At 36.8% G+C, this 16737-nt stretch overlaps 1 protein-coding gene across 5 annotated transcripts in view; it reads right to left on the bottom strand.

The window, feature by feature from the left end:
• Positions 1–16737, bottom strand: part of fkbp5 (FKBP prolyl isomerase 5) — a 42169-nt gene that overhangs the window by 3813 nt on the left and 21619 nt on the right. For 4 of the 5 annotated variants that reach the window (XM_088090730.1, XM_088090733.1, XM_088090736.1 and 1 more), the window contains 9 exons: positions 14069–14201; positions 13790–13934; positions 11280–11422; positions 8863–8977; positions 8613–8769; positions 6465–6555; positions 5247–5330; positions 4927–5112; positions 1718–1957 (listed from right to left, as the gene is read on the bottom strand). In XM_088090730.1, the coding sequence (XP_087946856.1) occupies positions 1718–1957; positions 4927–5112; positions 5247–5330; positions 6465–6555; positions 8613–8769; positions 8863–8977; positions 11280–11422; positions 13790–13934; positions 14069–14173 (1266 nt within the window). In that variant the 5' untranslated portion in view covers positions 14174–14201. The remainder of the gene's footprint in view (positions 1–1717; positions 1958–4926; positions 5113–5246; positions 5331–6464; positions 6556–8612; positions 8770–8862; positions 8978–11279; positions 11423–13789; positions 13935–14068; positions 14202–16737) is intronic. The other variant, XM_042508099.2, reaches the window with a different exon arrangement.

The following is a 16737-nucleotide window of genomic DNA, read 5'->3' as shown; positions in this document are numbered from 1 at the left end:
TTCTTCAAATCTGAAAATTGAGGAGCTATAAAAAGCCATTGCTCCGCACTTCCAGACAAAAACTGAAACATTTGAGTTCAGGACATCTCAAACTACACCCATCCTGTAAATCAAGCATTTTTACTGAATCAAAGTTTGATAAACTGTAAAATATCTGATGGTTTTACAGGTCAAACTGGGCTGAATGTGGTCCCACAACTAAAATGAGTTTTAAACTTCTGCATTAGACTGATTAGGATAACTCAGAATCTCCTGCAGTCATAGACTCTGCATGTCCTATATGCATTTCGTGAGAATGTTCCTCCATATATACGAGATTCCCACACATTTCAAAACTTCTGAACTACAAAGAATAAAATTTCACACACACACACACACGCTCTGGAGAGTCTCTGTCTTTTTCCAAAACTTTAAATGTTTTTTTACTAAAACCATGCCTTTTCCAAGTCTGTAAAAAAAAACAATGTGAATTTCTATTACTTTTCCAGGTTATCATGATCATGGGAACCCTGTATATAACAACTGAAAACCAACTGAAGTAAAACAGAAATAAAACTATAAAAACTGACCTGATTTAGATTTACTCTTAATATTAAGAAGTTGATTTAATAACATTTTGTGTTGCTGCTTGAGATAATTCCTCATTTTCTTTTGTCCTCCTGATTGCTAAACACCTTTTGTCCTCTGGGGTCATTCTGACCCCGTCCTGTTTTGACTGTTATTTCAAGCACATTGTATAAATTGTCAATCAATTCTGTGTTACACCTTTAGTCTTACTTCAGTCCAACCCATTACCAAACATTTTCCCTTAATTTTGGAATTTAGGGTCAATAGACCTTGTTTACATAAGCATAAAAAATATATTTTGATAGCAAAAGATTTCATTTGGGGTCAGATTGACCCCAAGGAAAACATGAGGGTTAACAGAAGAGAGCATCTGGATCAATAGGTAAGAAAATCAACAAATCCATGAATGAACAGTAGAGGTCAGCATAATACTGAAGGAAGCACGATAACACACGGGAAGGCCATAGGGCGATGCTTTAATTGCCAAAATGTAAATGAAACATTTAAAAATAGCCATATTAGTATATATTATAATATATTTAAATGAGGGGATCTTCATGTATATAAAAATACTTTACAGGACATTTGTCTGGTGGTGGTGGGATAAAGCTTCCTAAATTCTATCAGTAATTTCCATCATGATACCCCAAAAAGGTGACAATTAGTTGAAAAATATCCCATGCCAGACAGATTTAGATATTTATGGTACCTTAAGATGTAAACATGTAATTTCCAGAGCTAAAACAAAAATACATTTTTCTCACATAGTTCATGCTGTTATGGTGTGTGCTTAAAATAAAAAAGTCCTGCCCCTCAACTACTGTTGTTATTTGAATTTTACTTATCTAACTTTTGTTATCATTGTTTTAAAAGGTGCTTTAAAATAAAAATACCACTGTAGATTACCAAAAATTGTAGCTCATGAAACATTGGAAAACAAGGGGATTTCACAAGTAGCTCTGTGTGTGTGAGTGTGTTTGTGTGTGTGTTGAGTAGTACAAATAACTTTCATTTTTAGAGTTGTATTTGTTTCTTCTAATTCAAGATAGTCTTTAATATTCAGTTCACTTTGGTAAAGAAAGGAAAAACACATCTGAGTCAGGCTGACTTGTCTTTCTGCATTTAGCCAAGAACAGTGAGTTTTACAGACCTTGGCGTCCCGTTCGGCAAATTTCTGGAACATGTTGGCGTAGGTCTTCTTGTCCCGTTCATGATGTTCCTTAATCTTGCTCTGGCAGATGGAAATCTGAGCACGAGCCGCTCGATTTGAGGGGTTGACTTGCAGCACTTGCTGAAAGTCCTCTAAGGCCAGGCTGAACTCGTTACGGAGGAGACGGGCTTCCCCTCGACGATACAAAGCCTTCTCGTTGCTTTCATCAAGCTCAATCACCTGAAACACACACACAGAGGCACAGAGCTCTTTTTTAGTTCTGTGTATTAAAAGCCATGCTGAACCATTTATTCACTAAATTCAATCTTCAAAATCCTTTTTTAACCCCCAGATATCTTCAAGCTAAGGTGAATCTTTGAGGGGCCAATCGTTTTACTGTTTTCCCTTTATTTACTCATTAACAGAAAGACAAAAAGCAAAAAACAGAAAAACAAAATATACATAAATATAGCAATTCAACGACATATAAGTGAGTCCTGTCCTGCTATTTCTGTTCCCCGTCCTAACCAAAATTAATATCAAAATTGAAACTCGTCACCACTGCACAATATTGCTCCCAAACACAGTTAATCTCTCGCTACTTTCTTTATACTGAAGCACAACAACCATCAGCCCTTTCCATTAAATAAATAAATAAATAAATAGATAAAAATAAAATAAAGAAAAGGTGGTCTTGGTTTATTTTCTTATTTATACTGACATTAAGTACATTGCAACTGGCGCCCATGTTTCAGCACATACTGTGTCATTATTCTGCAGAAACCTTTTCTAACTGAATCATTTGTATTGCTTTAGTGATCTTTTCTTTCTGAGTGAGTGCATTTAAGGCTGTCTAGTTTTTTAAGATTACCGCCCATCCTTTTCTTGAAAATCTCTTTTTTTCCCTCTTGGTTCCAAAGCAGCTAGTATCAAGATTTGTGAATTATTACTTTAATTTCTTTCTTTGGATCTTATTAGGGAAGCCTGAGCCTGTGACTTCAATTCAGAGATATCAGTAGAAGCAACGTCCCGGATCCACTCACCCTAAAGGTTAATCCAGTACAAGATGCATTACTCAAAAACAAAACTGAACTGCATCTTCCCATCACTGTCTCCTAAATGTGATAAGTGTTGCTCTGCTGCAGAATAACATGTCATCTCATTAATGCCAACATCACACCAGTGTGTCAATAAGTTGAATTACACAAAAACAAGGAGCAACACAAGCTACAAACAACATTGTTCCCTCAGTATTTAAGCAGTTACTCCCAATGATTCAAACAGGGAAAATGAAATCACCGTGGTGACTGGTAATGTAACATTTATAGCCGCAGATATGAGATCCTAGTCTTTAGTGGAGTATTGGCTTCACAAACATGCCTTATGTATTTGAGCCCAGTTATAATATTCCTTCACAAGGCCATTTCAGCCAGACTGTAATCCCTGCTTTAAACAAAAACACAAAAGCCAAAAGTATGTTAGTTCTAATAAATTTAGAAATTTACAAAACAGGGAAATTTCTCTGATATTTCATAGCTAGAATTGCTTCTTTTGCTTGTATTTGTTTATAACTACAATACTACAATTTATATTTTAATAAGAAGCTGTTTTTATTTTATATGTTGTAAAGAAGACGTCTTACGTAGGTATAGCTTCATTATTCACAGTAAAAAAAGATCACAGTTCATAAAGATAAGTTTAATAAAAATGTAAAAATCAGGAGTTTTATTTAGTTTTATTTATTTGCTGTATGGTAAACTTACCAAACAGTGACACTACTGTGCCGTATCGAAAGAACTGCAGATTTTGTGAACCATTACATCCCTAATTACTTGCAAATCTTTTCCGGTTTTGCCCTTCTTATACAACATTAAACATCAAAAAAATCTGTTCCAGAAACATTCAGACCTGACCGTCTCTGGATGCTTTGCTAAGACTTCCGAGCTGCTGTACGACATGCAAATTGCTCTGCGCTGAGGAACGGTGGTTGCTAAGAAACTTGAAAGTCTACCACTCCACCCTGCTTTGTGCATCGACTCAAGGACACATTGTCAATTATACAAATGAAAAGACCGCATCTGCACAAGCCTAATACACACTTGAGCTGTAACTAATGAGTATTTTTACTGTTGTTTAATCTGTCTATTCTCTATTATAGGATGTGAATTATTTATTTGTGTGGTCTATAAAATGTCTTGGGCTATTCAAAAGCCCAAGATGATTCCGCAAATGTCTTATTTTGTTAACAATTCAAAGATACTCAGTTTACTGGTGAGCAAAGAAAGCAAAGACATATTCACATTTAAGAAGATGGAATCAAAGAATTTGGTCTTTTTTTTTTCTTTGAAAAATACTTAAAGTTATACATAGTTGACATCTAATCAGTTAATCAATTTATCATTGAAGCTCTTGCACGTTGGAATTACCAGAGGCCCCACAATATGATATTATGATATGTTAGTCATGACACAAAATTATTGCAATGTTAAACATTGTGTGTTATGCTAAGGATTATGATACAATTTATTATGGTATATTACCTTTTTATCTTTATCTTCCCAAAGGAAATCTGTTTAATCTAATAAGAAAAGGACGTTTTCAGTCTGGTTATACCCCCTTCAATCATTTTATTGCAGTCAAATCTACCCAGTGGATATTACTATACAATGGGCTACAAAAAGTTTAGCTGCATGGGCAATATTCACAATTACTACCATTAAAAAACTGATACCAGGCGTCCATGTATCGATAAAATAATGACACGTACAATGTTTTCCCGCACCACAGTGTCACATTACCTTTCATCCAAAAGAACTCTGACAAGCCTGGCTACATGAATTGGTATGGTTTTTAATATTTATTAATGTTTCTTTGCATTGCACCAAATACAACAACATTACTACAACATTTTCGAAAAAGACTATTAACGTTACTTTGTAAACTGTCTGGCAGCCTTTTTTTTAAGTGTTCTGTTTGTCCACCACTTTGTGCTGTGTTTTCCTTGTTTTGTTTTGTCTGTTCAATAGATTTTGTCATTGTAATACTGAAAACTGTAAATAGCCTTTCACTCACACACACACACACACACACACACACACACACACACACACACACACACACACACACACACACACACAGCACACACACACACACACACAGCACACACACACACACACACACAGAGGGTAATAACTTAACAAGCAACTCACCTTGTTGCAGTTCTCCACTACTTGTGAGAACTCTTTTAACCGCAGGAAACACAGCGCTAAATTGAGGTGTGCTGTCAACATGAAAGACTGTATCCTCTTCTGCTGCTCCATCCCTTTACCACACTCCATCTCCAGCATGGACACGATGCGCTGGTACTGGATGACTGCCTGGAAGTACCGCTCCGCCTGAAAATGGAAGATCATTTCATTTTATGAACACGTTATAAAAAAATACACACACATATATATATTTACATATGTAGGTGTGTGTGTAGGTGTGTATTATTTGTAAAGACAAAGGATCATCGCGTTGACTGTACCTTAAAATACTGATTCCCTTTATGCTTTATTCCAGCAACTAAATCCAGTTTTTCAGTTAAGTCCATTTCCCAGGGTTCTTTAGCCTTTTGGAAACACAGCAAACATTACAGAAAGTGAATAAACATTGGTTTACATGTTTTAGAAAGTCAGCTGAAATTATAAAGACAATAATCAATCAATAACTTATTCGTCAGATTCATTCATACTGTCATCTAAGGCTCGGGAGATCAATTGAGGGAGAAGCTCATCTTCAATGATGCCGTGCATCAACAAAGACATTAAAAACAAGCAAACAAAAACCAGTTCAAATGGATATAAAATTAAAAAACAAAACAACAAACAATAATAGCAATGTTAATATCTAAAAGTAAAAATACAGGATAACAAACATGTTATGGTACGTGCTTATAATCTTACCTAAAATATTGGTTGCTATCTGAATGGGTTTCTTTATTGATCATTTCTGTAACATTTTATTATGTTTTTCTGTATCGCTGATTCAGCCTTATTGACCCATCTGTTTATGTTCACTGGACTTGCAATGTGGATCATATTTCTCTATACTGAAATAGTGTGTGCCATGCACCATGCATGAGAAAACTTGAATTAAAAAAAAAAAAGATCCAAAATAATGCATTATAACAGCCATAATGGTGGAAGAGTGTCCAAGTTTAAGTTCTTTTGCAGATTTTTCCATGGATAAGGTGCACTGTGAGAAAATAAAATTTTTCCTAGTTCAGTTCTTATTTGGGGAATGTGGAGCAACAAGCTATTCTGCGACCGAATACCGAGATTACGTGAGTTTAGAGTTAAAAGAGATGAAAAATGGGGAGGAAGCATCTGTTTCAAAGCTTCATAAGTGAATAAAAATCAATGCTGATCCCGCCTCACTGCCAAATGCTGCCAGCCGACCTTTAGATGAAGATGGCAGTGGTGGGTGCCGTAAGGATCACCAGCTATGAACCTTAACGCTGAATAAAGTCATACGAGGTACAACGGCAATGAAATATGATCCCAACCGCTCCTTCAAAATGTTCACTGCAATTACCACAAAATTAGCAGATGTAAGACATTTTCCTCAATTTGTGCTTGAATTTGTTTGTCTGCAATAAAAAAAAAATGAACCAGAGCAACATTCATGTATTACCTAAATCTAGTGAAATGTAGAATTTGAAATTTTTTTTCTTCAGCCGTATGAAGTAGAAAGCAAAGCTCACCCTTTGAAAGCCTTTGAGCGTAACTTCATATATGATGTCTTTGTCTGGTCCAATTTTGTACTCCGGTTTACCTTCACTTCCAAAGCCATACCTGTGAGAAAAAGAAAAAACATGACAGATGAGCATGCTGATAATACAAAATAGCAACTGTTTTAACATTTAATTTGGATCACCTGACCTCTATGTATCAAACAGCTGAACAGAGTACAAAGATTGTAAAGTTGACTCAAGCCATTTGAGATTTAAACTATGGTGTCAGAAGTCACACCTGTGACTAAATTTAAAACGTGCCACTGGCAAAAATTCCCCACATGTAACACCTACAAATGTAAACTATCAATGGTAGAATTACAGACACTTTCTAAAACCCCAATGATGTAAGAGGAAACTTCTCATGAATATATTAATCTAAGGTATATCTACTATGCAGAATTGTCAGTTACTTTTTGTGAACATGCTCGCCAGAGAAATAAAGTAAAAACCAGCCCCAGATTACCTCTCGTTTGGTGTTTTGCCATGCTATATTTGCTTTTTTTTTTTGGCGCTGTGTCACTTGGATGCCTGCTGCTTACAGTCTGGCACCTGTCTCTGCAGGAAAATGCACCGCCACACACTTAATCATAAGTGATGGTTGGGAGGGATTACTTCTGTATGAGTCTATGGATATTTTTTTTAGGAAAATCCTGCATAGTGTATCTTTAAATAAATGCTGATTGCACAGTGTAATGGTTTTAAAATAATGACACCTTCAGCGTTTAGATCTGTTCTTTGTGAGCTTTGCTTTCACTGTGCAATTCTGTCTGCACCGCGTACGATCTCGCAGGAAAATAAAGGCTTTATTTACGGCGCAAACAAAGTGTGTCAACCTTTGCACAACCAAAACAGGAAGAGGATAGCAGTTTTGTTTTCCTCATCGGCTACCAGCAGCTATCCCCAGCTACTAAAAAGTATCAATTTAAGCTGTTTGCAGTTACTTTTCCCAGTAGCAGAAATGGTGGAAGGTGGATCAACCAAAGCAACTGCGGAAGAAAAATAGTCTCGGCGTTCGACTCGGAAAGCAAACTGATTGTCTTTATAAAGTGTGCCAACAATAATATCACTTGGAGACATTTTTAGTGTGCTATGAATTCCTAGAACTTGTCACCGTTGCTTTTGCCCGAGGGGATTGTGGGTGAGGTTGGTGTGGGCGGGGTTAAGTGTTTGATATGTGGTTTTGGCAATGATTTCTATTTACTTGAATAATTACTACTTATGTCTGCCTATTGCTTTCTTCGGTTGGGTTTTTTTTTGGTTTTTTTGGATGACTGACTTCTCAGTCAGCTGTTGATCCAAATCACAAGTCACTCTTCAAGGCTGATGGTTAATACGCTTTTAAGAGCTGATCCTGACAACCGAGAGACTAAAAGTACTACAAATGTAAAACAAACTTTTATAGATTTTCTTTCACCGCATTTGTGGGCTGAATTTGTAGATTTACAACTATCAACTGTTTTATTTATTTTATACTTAGGTTCACTTTTTTAGTTTTTCTTGTGTGCAGCTCCTTTTTTCCATGTTGTAAAACTTTTAACTTGTTTCAATGTAAACTGTTCATCATGTATCCTTTATTTTGTAAAGCACTTTGTAACTTTGTTTTGAAAAGTGCGATACAGATTATTAGTATTATACATGTAGGTTTTGTAATAGTAGCAGTAACAGCATTGTTGAAATACTGGTTCTTTGAAAATTTTAGTATTTTTCTGGTTATAAAATAAGTCTTCAAAACACCATATTAGAGAAGAAAAAAGGCAGAGCAGAATTGGAATAAAATAGTTTTATTTTTCTAATGTTTGGGTAAAAAACACACTTTTATTTGTGTTTTGTCTTCATTTCTGTTTGCTTTGTTTATTTAGGAAAAATCTTTATAACCATTTATGGGGTTTTTACCTCACCTGCATAATCTGTTGTTGTGGTATGTAGTATGAAATAAATGGTTTCACAGGATTTATATACAACATATATATATATATATATATTGGGGGGTGGAGTTAAAGGTATAATGAAGGACCACTGTTTGTAAATCTAAAGAATAATTACCAAAGCATTTCCACATAAACAGTGGCTCATTGTGACTGCATTGAGAGAGCAAAAGCTTTTTTGTTAACTTACTTTGATTTTAAGTAAAGCACGCAGCACTCTCCTTTCTGCATCTTGTCCATGGCTCGGTCTACTCCGAGAGGAAGGCCTTTATCTTCAGCCTCACCAACAATAAAGCTGACGTCTCTGCAGTCAAACAGTCGGCCACCACACCTTCCCTCCAGGTGCACTGGAGACACAAATCGTGACACAGTTTAACCTCCACTATAACCATTTTAATGTATTAGTTATTTGGCAAAATATCCATTAGGAAAAGTCTTACCTTCAACACTTGCTCCATCGTTGGGATTAGTGTAACCGTCACCTTTGACCTTTATTCTTCTAATGATGCCGCCATCGTCTGTGAGCATCTCTCCTTCAAACTTGAGTAGCTCCATCTGTTTGGACGTAAACGTTTATTCAATCATTGTTCTGCACAAAGAGCCATATGAAGCAAATGACAGCTCTGCAGAACTCGGTGTACGGTGTTCAGAAGGAGTGGGAGGAGAAAAACGAATACATAACGAAAAACAAGTAGGAGTCATCACATCAAGTCATGGAAATAAAAAAAGAAAGACAGAGAAATAATGACCACTGAAGAAACATACAGGTAGACTGTATAATCAGACGTGTACATATACACTCCATACCTCTATTCGGACACGACAAGCTAAGATAAATACATCTTTCTCAGCTAAACAACCCCCAAACATCTGTTTTCCCCCTTTTATTCCCCCAAGGTAAATTTAGCTTTAAAAAGCATCTTATTCCACTCTGTATGACAGTGTATACAGTGGTATGTTTTTGCAGCACATTGTTGAAGCTATATGGTGTTTACACTGACATGCTTGTGGCATATGAACCTTCGAGGACCCTCGGGACATCTGGGGTCGGCCTACTGACCGAACCAAGAGCTAGAACTAAACATGGCGAAGCAGCGTTTTGTTATCATGCAGCACAAACCTGGAATAACCTCCCAGATAATGTGCGACGAGCCCCGACTCTGACCACTTTTAAGTCAAGGCTACAAACGTGTTTTACGCTGCCTACTCCACCTGTTAATGTATGCAAACTTCTCTATAATCTTTATTTTAAAGCATTTAAAATAATCTTTTTTAATCTTTTCACCACTTTTGGTATTTTTAATGATTTTTATTTAGATACTGTGAATAATTTGTAATTAATATTAGCTTTTATATCTTATCTGTTTTTACTCTTTTATTGTAAATCTGTATTCTTTAACATGTTTTACTGATCTATAAAGCACTTTGACTTTCCCTGTTGTATGAAATATGCTGCACAAATAAAGCTGCCTTGCCTTGAGTAAAATTTTCTCACCCAAGACTCTGTTTTTTATGATTGCACCACTTCAGCTCGGCGTATTTGGTTCCTTTGCAAACTCTGGAATCTGTGTTTACAATTTAAAAATAAACTTCTGTGGGTTTGTACAAAATGTTGCTGCACAGCAAGAGCTGGTCATGCCTGTCCCATCTATAGGTCAAAGGGATTTACAAAAAGAAACACTTTAAAGGAATGCTTCACCAGCAAAATGACCATTTGTTTCTAAATTACTTAGCCCTGGTGACTATGAATTAGTGACGAAAACTTTGTTACTCTCGCATGTCTCCACAGAAAAAGGAAAATCCCCAAAATGTTCTTCATTAACTGGACTCTTAACAGCAAAACTATATCAAAACATCCATTTGCAAACTCTCACACATTACAGTATAAAAAACTTGCAACAAGTGTGCATATGAGCTCTGCTTGAGCAGAGTTCAAATTACCCAGTCAATTACTTAGCTCAGCCGTGCATACGACTGTTTGTACTCAGATGTTTAACATCATTGTTTTTGGGGGAAGTTGCATGTGCTTGAAATGTACTGAGCATAAGACTGAAAAAATAAGATTTGGATTATATTACATGAGTTGTGCAAGAGTTTGTAAATGGATGTTTTGATATAGTTTTGCTGCTGTTGAATTTGGCCCCTGTTTACTTCAATTCATCAAGAATGTTCCCGTTTTTGGAATTTTTAGTTCATCGTGGAGGCATGAGAGAAAAGCTCTGTTTTCTTCACAAATTCAACTTATAACTGACAAAAAGAAATTAATATAGAAATGGTCATTTTACAGGAGAAGTGTTGTTTTAAGTCCCCCTATTTAGCATTTATGAGAGTAATATAAAGACTTATCAAATTGTTCAGATGATGATTAAGTTCCAAACAGATGAAGGATCTTAATACTGGGCAGTCACATAAGAAGTAAACATTAAACATCATATTGTGAAAACGCTTGGTAACATGTGGCACAGTTAGTTTACACTGGAAGCGCTGACAAAACAAAGTTTATGAGGGGAAGAAAAGTCATTTCTATGACTAAGATGTGCCCATGGGCCAACAATGTGTTAAGCAGAGCAGTTATCTAAATCTCTTTAGATTTTTCCCAGAACTGAATCATAATTGTAATTGATTATAGACGATGGAGAAAGCCTGAATTGTATCCACGCTGAGCTCCAAACAGTGTGGCAATTGAACCACTCTAGCTGTTTGACGGAGAGGGATTAAAATAGACAAACCACTTAATTTTATGACCACAGAGCTCCATTTACAGAGACGGACACGTGCTCCTGAATTATCAGGGTCCCCCGGTGTGATGCAGAATTAATGCGTGGCACTAATTGTAGCACTGATGTGGAGCACTTACCTCAAACACTACTGAAGAGTTGGGAGGAATTTTGTTGGGATTTCCAGCAGATCCATAAGCGTACTCTGGCTTACAGAGAAACGTGCACACTTCACCTCTCTGCATGGACAACACGCCGATATCCCAGGCCTTGAGGACTTGTCCTGTGAATGAACAAAGCAAATAAAATTGGAATTTCTGCCTTTGAATGCCTTTGTCAGTCAGTCAAATTGCACTTAACGTCGATGTCTGTCCAGGACCATTTATTCATTTAGTAAAGACTTTGTAAGAATTAAAAAGCAGGTTGGGTACCCAAACATTTTTATACACAAAATTTCAAATATTTTCCATGACTTTGCAAGAACTAAGACCATTTTTCCCCCTTGCCCCACTTGCTGATTCTTTTAAAGAAAGCTAGCCTTCAAACCCTTTGATTTTCTTTTGAAAATACATTTTAAGAAAAGTTTAAAAGTTTTCCGTAAAAATTCTATAATTTTGTTGTCTTTCAACAAACAATTCAACAAAATTTAAAGAAAAAAAAACAAACAAACAAAGATGAAAACAAAAAAGAAGGGAAAAAAACAATTTTTTTGAAAAAACATGCCTTTCCAACACAAAGCATGTTTTCTTTAAAGAAATGTGAGTTTTTTCCCTTTTTTTTTAAACAAATACAAATACAGCCTTTTAAAATTGTATGCCTCACCCCTAAGGCCAAAAGTGCTTAAAAATCATTTACCGTGCCCAGTAGGCAGACACGATAGGAGAGAGGGAACGCGGGAAGAAAATGAAGACACTTTCATTATGGAGTAAAAAAAAACAAACAAGAAAACAACCCAAATGTTGCCACAAGTCGACACATATCAAAGCCATGTTACGCTGTCAGCTACGGAAAATATATTCACTGTTACATTAATGTAATGTAATATTCACCATATTCTTTGTTGACCGCTCTTTCATTGTTTGCTGTGATAATTTTGATTACAAGTGTGCGTACATTACAGAAAGTTAATTCCTTTTCATGAACAAAATTCCATTAAAATTCCCTTTACATCAAAATTTATTTAATATATTTCTTGAATCTCAGTGAATCACACAACTAAATCAGGTCCCGCCTCGGCCTCTCAGCGATTGTTAGTTTGTTTCCTGCACATGCTAGAGATGGTTATGAACTTTTTGCTGATTCACATATGTAACAGACTGACCAGGGCTCCCACATATCTTTACCAATGAATTTTATGAACTTTTCCATTACTTTTTACCCCATTTCCATGACTTAATTTAACGTAGATAGGCATATAAAGCAATCATAGGGCACAAGAGTGAGGCTCTTACTCCAGTGTCCTGTGTCCTATGACAGGCACTGATCGTAGCACGGAGTATGGACTGAAATGTCTTTGTGTCTACACATACAGTAGACAAAAAGTGTTAAACGTTATCTGGCCTGGCCACGGCAGGCGAGAAACATGTGCCGACACTAGCCGTCAGTTTAGCAGCCGTTAGGAAGCCATACATCAGTAGGTACACACATTCCAGATACTTATCTTGCTCATTAGACATTCAGCCAACCAGCTGCTGCACCAATGTGTATCACATGACACTAATTATGTTTCAACAGTCACCCATTGTAGCATTAGATTTTAAATTAGCAATCTGACGCAGTGGTTCCCAACCGGTCCAGCCACTGGGTCTAGATTTTAAGTCATTAGTTCAAGGTCTGCACATAAGAGAAATAACCGCATATTCAAATTTATTTATTTTAAACACAATAAAACAAAACACATTACAAGACTAAAGTAAAATTTCTTAAAACCAGGGGCGTTTCTAGCATTTAAAGAAATCGGGGCCTTAGCCCAAACTTTTGTAGGAAAAAAAAATATTTTAAATCTTTGGGCGCTTTGGGATTTGTCTTTCAAAATTAGGGGGATTTTTTTTTTTTTTTTTTACAAATGTTTTGGTAGTTTTCATTCATGTAATTTTTATTTGGCTTTTTTCCATTTTCTATAAATTTCTTTGGCAATTTTTTTCTCAAAAATTTTTTGGCAATTTTTAAAGGAAACATGCCTTTCTAACTGCAGGCACAATGACAACATTTATCATAGTCAGACATTTTAAAAGCAGAAATAATCGCTGAATTTTCAAATTTCTGGCAGTCATTGAACAAATCATGTGGGACAAACACTTCATGCATTTTCCCTGAGTCACTCAGAGGCTCAAGGAAATATATTTGTAGTTTTGAAGAGGGTTAAAAAAAAATCCAGACAGCCAGTTTTTCACAAACTTGAAATGGTCACGAGACACTAGTGGGCCATTCAGAATGGACCTGCGACCCACCAGTTGGGAACCACTGCTCTATGGGAATATCCAAGGAGCACATGAACGCAGGATAAATGCTGGTAAGTGGAGAGAGCTGTCAACTTTCTCATCTAACTCTCAGCAAGTGAGCAAAAAAACAAAATATCAAGCTATGCCTTTCTGTAAGAGACTACAGTGACACACCATCATGTATGATAATAATGAAAACAGTCACCTACCTTTGCCCACATTGAAGCAAAAAGGTTCTTTACGCTCTCGACTGCAGTCAAACCTCTTCCCGTTGAGCAGCTTCCCAGTGTAGTGGACAGTCACTCTGTCCCCAATCATCGGCCTCTCGCCATCGAACCCCGGACGCTTCAAAACCTGTAGGCACAAAGACGAGCTTCCAGTTCAACTGAGTATACAATATAGAAGAGATCATGAAAATCAGGGAGTCCTACTTGTGCCTGAACTCCTACAATAAAACATAAAATATTTAAAGCAATGACAATGAATACCTTGATCACTCCATGGTCTTTACTCGGTGTTACATCGATGCCCTTTGCAGCAAACACAGCCGTGGCTGGCTGGCCCTCCATCGTCAGATCCTGATCAGTGGTCATTTCTGCATGTGGGCATCACACGGTAACACTGTAAACATTATGAACACACAAGCCTACGTGTTAACAATCTGAGCACCATAAATAACACGTCCTCATGCCTCATGTTTTCACTTTGGCACAAACTCGCAACAAGGAAAATGACACATGAGGTAAATCTAATTATTGGAGCTGGACTGGAAAATCACAGTCTCTGACATGAAAATATCAACACAAGCTCTCCCTAATCCACCAAGTAAATAGGACTTTCTCCTCCACATTATATAACTTGTAGCTATTTAAGGGCACATGTTCTAAATCCATGTACTGGAGATGTATTTACAGTTTTATTGCAAAAGCCACGGTAACATTGATCCCAGCTGTATGAGGAACATTATGTTGCACTGCAGTTGTGATATCATTTAACTGCACCGCACCTTGCCTGCTCCCCCACAGATGAAGTAATTACATAAATATAATGTCAAAAGCAGCAGTGTGTCGCTTACTTTAATCTCTTTATTTTGAAAAACGAGCTGCACCCTCAGAAGAACAGTGTGTTCACCACCGTTAGTTTATGGCCCTTTGTGCTCTTTGTCAGTCTATAAATGAAATCCATATATAATATGGACACCAAAATTAGATCTGCAGCACGTCATTTTGATATTTTCACTGTTATTTTGTAGTGAGTACGTCAACATTTTTTTCTAAAAGCTTTGTATGCTCAGGAAACGTGTGGGCTCGACTACGCTCACACACTCCGTACTGGTAAAGCTGCACCTACAAATACAGTCATGTAATCTCTCGGTATTTTAACATCTTCAATTTGATCATGACTTCTCAACTTAGAGGTGATGCGCTGATATAATATCTTGTCAGAGTATGAGGCCACATGCTGTCTGGTTTTGTCTGGTGATGCTGTGATAAAGCTCAGATGTTGTCTCCTCTGCGTCTTTCAGGCTGCGATGAAGTTAAGTAATGTTTTTTAATCAGTATATGACTTCCACCAGCATGGCCATCAAATCAATATAACAACTGATCCTATTTTAAGATTCTTATGACACCAATTTTTATTAGTCTTTTGTCATCTCATCAATATTTGAGTATTCTGTCAAGAGAAATTACATTTGAGTTTTTTTGCTCTTTTTGTTTCCTAACATCAAAGAAGCTCTATTCACATAAAAACTGTAAGAATTCAGATTCAAATTAATGGTTTGTTTTGTTTTTTTTTTACATACAGGGTTCATGTAATTCTTACATGGGCCTAACAACTGCCTGAGACTTCAACACAGGGACCAGGGCTGCCAGGGGGTTCGCGCTAAATAATTGTTTTATAATTAAAAAAAAAAAAATCTTTTAAAAAATGAATGCAGGATGGCCACTGGTCTACCCAGCTTTGTCTTGGCAAGGTCCTGAAAACTTCAATAAGTCCAAACTTGTAGAAAAGATTTCTGCACACTTACAAAGTTAAATCACTGCATAGATTTAGGTGTGCAGAATCTTTTTCTTCAAGTTTGTCCTTTTTTAAAAAAAGAAACAATTTTCATTACATGAATCCAACATATTTTGCCTCAACTTTTGCAAATACATGTCAAGACCGCAGCCTAGATCTGTGAACCTCTGCCTGACAACCTCCTTCTGCCCACTTCGATATGCAATGCAATTTATAGCTTTTATGTAGTAGGGGTTCCCTGCTCCATCTCTCTTTCAGCTGAGGTCCTTGGCCTAAAAAACACTTAAGACCCCTGATATAGTGGATATGAAACTTGAGGTTTTATGTAGTGTGCCATACTATGAGAAAAGTAAAACTTTGAACCTGTTATGTTAAAAAAAACTCTGAAAAAAAATCAAATCAGGAAGTATGTGATTGACAAATAAAATAAAAAAGGATTACAAACGGGTATCCTGGATGGATGGATGGATGGATGGATGGATGGATGGATGGATGGATGGGTGGATGAGGCACCGTCTGGTCGAATAATAAGTAAACAAGGTGACTAATCTGAGCAGACATTTGATGCTCAGTGCTATGGAAACATTCTGTTGGTACCAAAAAAGTAGTGAGATTTAAGATAGATAGATAGATAGATAGATAGATGGATGGATAACTGATGCCGCTGTTTCACACCCTCACCAGGAGCTTTACAAGAGCAATAAAACTGTAACGACCTGTTTGTGTTACAGCTGCTAAAAGTTGCCACTCTCATCACAGCAGCGATCGCTGTCAACAAGCGCTGTTACTCAAAGCCTCAGTGCACATGGCTGCAGGCATTTTCAGTCTGTCCTGGCACAATAATCTTGACATTGTTCGAAGACAATGAAAAAGCCAGTAAGCTATGTTAAGCATGTTGGCAAACACTATCTGGTGATTACTATCACATGCAACAGCTGAGATGTTAACACTTGCTTGAATAGCATCAGCTCACAGCTGCTCTGGGACTGTCAGGAGGATGTTACTAATGTTAGGCCAAATGTTGGGCCAGAGTTGAGAAGTAACGATTACAAATGTAAATGAAACATCATATGAGAAAGCAGATGTTAGCCTGACTTACTCTCAGAGACTTGCCAACTGGATATTCCCTTTCATTTTC

Source organism: Plectropomus leopardus, chromosome 2 (assembly GCF_026936395.1).
Source record: "Plectropomus leopardus strain MGB_pleo_1.0 chromosome 2, ASM2693639v1, whole genome shotgun sequence".
NCBI lineage: Eukaryota > Metazoa > Chordata > Actinopteri > Perciformes > Serranidae > Plectropomus > Plectropomus leopardus.
This window is presented reverse-complemented; position numbering and strand designations above follow the sequence as displayed.